This window comes from Carya illinoinensis, chromosome 8 (assembly GCF_018687715.1).
Source record: "Carya illinoinensis cultivar Pawnee chromosome 8, C.illinoinensisPawnee_v1, whole genome shotgun sequence".
Taxonomy (NCBI): Eukaryota; Viridiplantae; Streptophyta; class Magnoliopsida; order Fagales; family Juglandaceae; genus Carya; species Carya illinoinensis.
The window spans coordinates 9,895,973-9,901,499 of record NC_056759.1 but is presented as its reverse complement, the minus strand read 5'-3'; the positions used below and the strand labels follow the sequence as shown (position 1 = coordinate 9,901,499).

General features: G+C 36.7%; 1 protein-coding gene across 2 annotated transcripts; it reads left to right on the top strand.

Annotated features, from left to right (window-relative positions):
• The first annotated feature begins 2,069 nt into the window (after nt 1–2,069).
• LOC122274328 (charged multivesicular body protein 7) lies at nt 2,070–5,043 on the top strand. Of its 2 annotated transcripts, none has more exons than XM_043083374.1 (8): nt 2,070–2,163; nt 2,355–2,659; nt 2,780–2,962; nt 3,038–3,220; nt 3,409–3,539; nt 3,958–4,126; nt 4,270–4,399; nt 4,547–5,043. In XM_043083374.1, the coding sequence occupies exons 2-8, from the start codon at nt 2,405–2,407 to the stop codon at nt 4,822–4,824; spliced, it is 1,329 nt and encodes a 442-aa protein (XP_042939308.1). In that variant the 5' UTR covers nt 2,070–2,163; nt 2,355–2,404; the 3' UTR covers nt 4,825–5,043. The 2 variants fall into 2 exon arrangements, with proteins under 2 accessions (XP_042939308.1, XP_042939309.1); XM_043083375.1 differs by lacking the exon at nt 2,070–2,163 and adding an exon at nt 2,237–2,252.
• Nucleotides 5,044–5,527: the final 484 nt, after the last annotated feature.

Here is a 5,527-nt window from a genome sequence, read left to right as displayed (position 1 = left end):
TTGAAACTTGAAGGGACTTTAATTTGAAGTTGTTACACAGATCAATAAGCCTCTAACTTAATTGAATGAAGATCATTTTTAATTGTTTGATCCAACTGGATGGTCTAATTATAGAGAACGATAAACACAATATAATTTAATATTCTCGGTATAAGGTTTTCATATCGTCGATATTTTTCTCTGCATTCATCCATTTAATTATAAACTCCACATATAGTAAGAAAAATTATATTTGAAATCTTGGAGTGCGTAAGCACTACAAATTATTTTGAAAAAAGTGAGTAAATACATGACCTATAAGAAAAAAATTAATTTTTTTAATAGTGGATCTCACTATTTTTTAATATGATTGTGCAACGCTTGCGCACTCCACGACTATATGTAACATTACTCATATACTAATAATCATGATAAACAACTTGCATTTGCTTTATATCATAACCCAAGCCTTCACATCTTCTTAGTTAGTCGGTACCATCTAATTAACAAAGTGTAAAACTCAAAAAAGCAAGAGACCAACATAGAAGAAGGGACGTTTCAGCTTTCAATTATCATATATTATCTGAGTTTGAACACATGGATGGATGGAGATCAGTGGGAAATTGACTTCAATAAGAAGGAACGAACAAAAGCAAGCATGCATGTATTAGTAGAAGGAATGATAATATTATAGGTAATTAGTAATTACCCCAAACCCCATTAATCAATGATCAAAGACTTTATCGTTAATGTCAAAGATCGTGAAAACTTTGTCCAAGTTAAAACGCTCATCTTGTCTCCCTTAAGCTTGAATTATCACATGATACGTCTGATCCCCGGCCTGCCTTTTGCTTTCTAGTGAGAAATTATTGTCAACTTTCATTACGTACACATTACATCATTGACTTCGATCGATCCATCGAATTCCAAAAGTAAAATTAGTAGCTAGCCTGCCCTGAGATCTCCATCACCCATAATCATAATATTCTCGAGATAATTAGGTTATGTTCTCTAGTACGTACTTGTCTTATCGGCCAATGATTCTGCCACATATTCATGTACGTGCCAATATCCAATTGGAGCTTGCTAAATAGATCTCGATCACCAGAACTGTCCCGTCGGGATCGAAGGAAGAGCTAGGATAGCTATAGCTAGCTAGCTAGGTTCAATAATTTCATCAAAATGGACCAAAAGAAGAAAGAATATAGCCGATCCATTTTCCTACTTGATTCCCATTTCTTAGTAACGTCGACTCATGACATAACAAAAAAAGGGTTATCTTTTGACCTCCATCTTATATAACGTCAAATATCAAACATTTTGCTTCCATTAATTATATATATATATATGTGCGCGCGCGCGCTTGTGTGTTTGTAGATCAATTTGCACAAGTCATATGGATGGGTGAAAGATTTTCTGAGTATATAAAAATACTCTCTCTCTCTCTCTCTCTCTCTCTCTCATGTGTGCATACATGTATGGACATGTTAGGAACTACATTACTATCTTAGGTTCGGTTTGGATAGTGAACTGAGATGAGAAGATATTATTCTTTTAAAATTTGAGATAAAATGAGATGAGTTGAAATTAACTCTAGATCATTCAAACGGAAAATTATTATTATTATTATTACTATTATTATCTAAAGATGCAATGGATTAATAACCTCTACCAATATATAAAAGAAAAAATGGGTTTCACAATGGTAAAAAGGTATTAGGATTTTAATAAAGAACCATGATGAGGCCTCCCACAAATGGTATTCAAGCCTTCAAGGTAGAACATATATACATGAGGCTTTCGAAAACACAGTAAATTTTGGAAACAAGTTTTGCATAACACGAAAAAACAATAGAAAAGAAGGATGATGATGACAAGTCTGGTGTTAACATACATGGCCCATTCTAAGTATCATGGGCCTTAAAAGTATAGTCTGGGCCCTTTGTGTATAAGCCAGATTTGATAGTTGATACACTCTGATTTCTTTCTTTAATTTCGGTCTACAGAATACCCAAGTCCACCACAGCTAGCCTAGCCCAAAATGACAAAAGCAGTCCAGCCCATTTGTTAAAAGAAGAGAGAGGCCCCAAATTGAAACGATGCGTGTCACTAAGGGCTCCCATCATCCCTTTCCTTCTTCCCACTTTCCCCCCGTTCTGCTGCTACGAACACATCCATTTGTAGGTATGTTTTGTTACTTTTGCGTTAGTCTTTGTAATCTCGCAACTGCTTGTTCGTAAATTAATGAAGCTGAAAGTTGGATATTGGGATAGGTTGAAATTGGGAGTTATTTCTTTTCGATTTTAATGGTTGTGATTGATATCTCGTGTTGCCATTATTTTTTTTCGAATTTTGGGTCTTTTTTGTGTGTGCAGAAAACAGAAGCGAAATTCCAAGTGAGAGCGATTGGGATCGAAGATAGAATATGGAAAGGGAGAGAGTGAGGGAATTCATAAAAAAGGAAGTAAGCGATTGGGATGATGACGAAGCGGTGGCCACTGCTCGGTTCAAGGCATTTAGTGGCCAGAGATCAGATTGGGAACCGAAATACCAGTTCTGGAAGAATCTGATTCTGAATGTCGCTCGCCATCTTCGCCTTGTGATCGTCCGGCCTCACGACATCAGGAACATTTGGTTCAATCGCGGCGGCTTGACCCCTTTATGCCTCGACGAAGTTTTGGTGAGATTATTTACCTCTTTGCTCTTAGTATATATCTTTTTCTTCACTTACCAATACTATCAATTTCACTCCAGTTTCATGTGATGTTAAAGTGCTACTTTTGGTGGTTGGTTGTTGCAGCTGGAAATGTACAGAGAAGGTGAACTTGTACGGTTGGGTGATCTTGAGGACCCAACAACGAGTGGCACACTGTCACTTCTCTTGAGAAAAGTTAGAAGAAACTTGACGCTTATCAGAGCCTCCCCCATGCCATCCTTACCGGCTCTGTTACAAGATCATCTTGTACTTAACACTCTCTCGAAGGTGTATATCACTGCATCTTGTCTTAGTTTAAGAGTACGATGTTATATCGGATGCTAACTTTTTTCGCCTGTTAAGGAAAGAGCTGTTGAAGTTGTGAAACAGTTGTGTGAAAGTCACTGGACTTGTTCATGCATTGTAACCATGAAGAAGTTCCAGGACATTTGCGGAGGCCCGAATGAAGCATCTGCGGTCTTGTCTCACCTGTCAGAAACTGGGAAAGCACGCTACCTCTCCATCCATAAGAGGGGATTCCTAGAGGTACTAGCATTTTCGTGTTAGTTTTGTTGAGTTTATTGAATATCATGGTGAAAGTATTTTTGGAATATAAGCTCTTCTTTTACATTTTTTTCGTTGTTGTGCAAATATGTTATCTGGAGTTAAGCGGATGGCCTTTCAATTTTTTTTTTTTTTTTTCAATGTCGGGAGATGTGAGTCTGTTTTTGCAGGGCATAAAATTTTCACTGTCACCAGCACCGGTTTCTAACACCTCAAATTTAGATTATGATGTTTTGCACCTGGTTACTACGACAGAAAGGCTTCAGCAACAACTTGACGTGATTGACCGACGATGTGAAATGTAACTACCTCTGAACTTAACTTTATTGCTTTAGGTTCAAGCCATCACAATTGTAGTTGCTCATAAATTGATGTACCAAATCACATCTGTAATATTTGAAAACATTGAAGATGGGTAGCATCCTTGTAAATCCGGCCAACATGAAGCTTCTGTGTTACCTTGTATACAAAATTAGTCATGTGATCACTGTTGGTAATCATTGGTTTTTGCATTCTGGATGCCTTTCATTGTGCCAATTGTTTGATTGAAGAGGGTTGGTTGGCCGTATGCATAGTAGAATAGGGTTTGATTAGAGATTGCCACATCTTCATCCCATATGCTTTCGTCTATATGAGTGTCTGTTGTAATTGGGGACTTGAGACAGTAGAGTCTCTTTGAGTGTGTAACTGTGTTATAGCTTGATAAATTTTCTGTGCAGGTCCAGAAAATCAGCAATAGCTTCTTTGAGTTCGGGGAACAAGACAGTTGCACTGCGGCATGCAAGGGAGTTAAAACTTGCCACACAGAGTAGAGAAAAATGTACATCACTTTTGAATAGAGTGGAAGAAGTCCTTAATGTTATTGCGACTGCTGAATCAACGAAGAAGGTAGTTCATTGAAGAAAAACATTTTGTTTTTTTTACAAGGGCTGAGAAACCTCACAAAGTTTGCTTTTTTTGTGACCTTGTCAAGTGGAGTTTTGGAGCCTGTTATGAGTTGCTGAAAATCTTGAGTTGTCTCCTGTTGGCAGGTCTCTGAAGCCATCCAAATTGGAGCTCAAGCAATAAAGGAGAACAGGGTCAATTTGGACGAAGTTGAATTTTGTTTACAAGAGCTCGAGGAGAGCATAGAGTCACAAAAGCAAGTTGACAAAGCTTTAGGTACTCTCTCTCTCTCTCTCTCTCCTCTGTGTGGGTTTAAGTCTTTGTAAGTTGTAATCGATGCCCAATGATTGGGTGTAGTGCATAATATCTAGGCAATGTTGTTACTTTAATTCTGTATCTAAATGGCTCTCGTGGCTGCTGTAGAGTCAATTCCATCATCCAATGATATTGAAGATGAAGATATTGAAGAGGAATTCAAGAAATTGGAGTTGGAAGTTGGAGGTGGAAAACTTCAAGTTTTGAACCCCAAAACTAGGGTTGATGGTCCAACAGGACAAGTAGAAGTTTCTGTTGAATCTTTGAGTGATGCTTTGTCAAATGTTAAGCTTACAGGTAATACAACAGGGGAATCGGCAATTGAGAATCGTATGGCATCAATGAGAGAGAATAAGTCGAAAGACCTTGAGCTTGAAGCTGCTTAGTCCCTTTTCCCCCCCTTCCATTTGCTCAATGCTTTTGTTCAAGTGGCCAGTCTTGGAAGTTTGCCTTTTCATGTGGTTCTGTATGTAAGGCTTAACATTCTTTTGTATAGTTAAAGATGCAATTATATACCAATGAAGTTGTACTTCGGAATATAACTTCTACTTTCATGGATGATGGAGCGTTTATTTTTTAATGCATTTTTATTTTTGAATGAGTAACGCCACGTACCGGTCTTAAATAGACAAGTCTAACGCAGACATTTTGTAAAAAAAAGTCAGTTTCACTAAAAAGTATATATATGTTTTATTTTTCACTTTTTCACATAGGGATTGCGCGACTTGTAAAAATCATTTTTCCTATAAAAATTCATGTGCCTTGCCTTTTTAGATGGACTAATACTTGTATGGAAGCTTGTAGGACCACTATTGGGTAAATTGTATTTTTATTTTTTTAAAACATTTCTTAAATTCCGTTAGACATTTTGAAAAATAAAAATAAAAATTTCATTACAAAACAATTCCATTAAAAATATAAAAAAGCATAGAATCGTTATCTTCACTCATAGTATCGTACTTCTCCTGTGGGAGAAGCATTTTCCTACTTGTATATTAACTAGGAAGGGCACAACGCGAAAAAAAATAGTTGTTAAATAAGAAGATAAATAAAAAAAATTCAAATAGATTTAAAAGAGGTTATAAATTT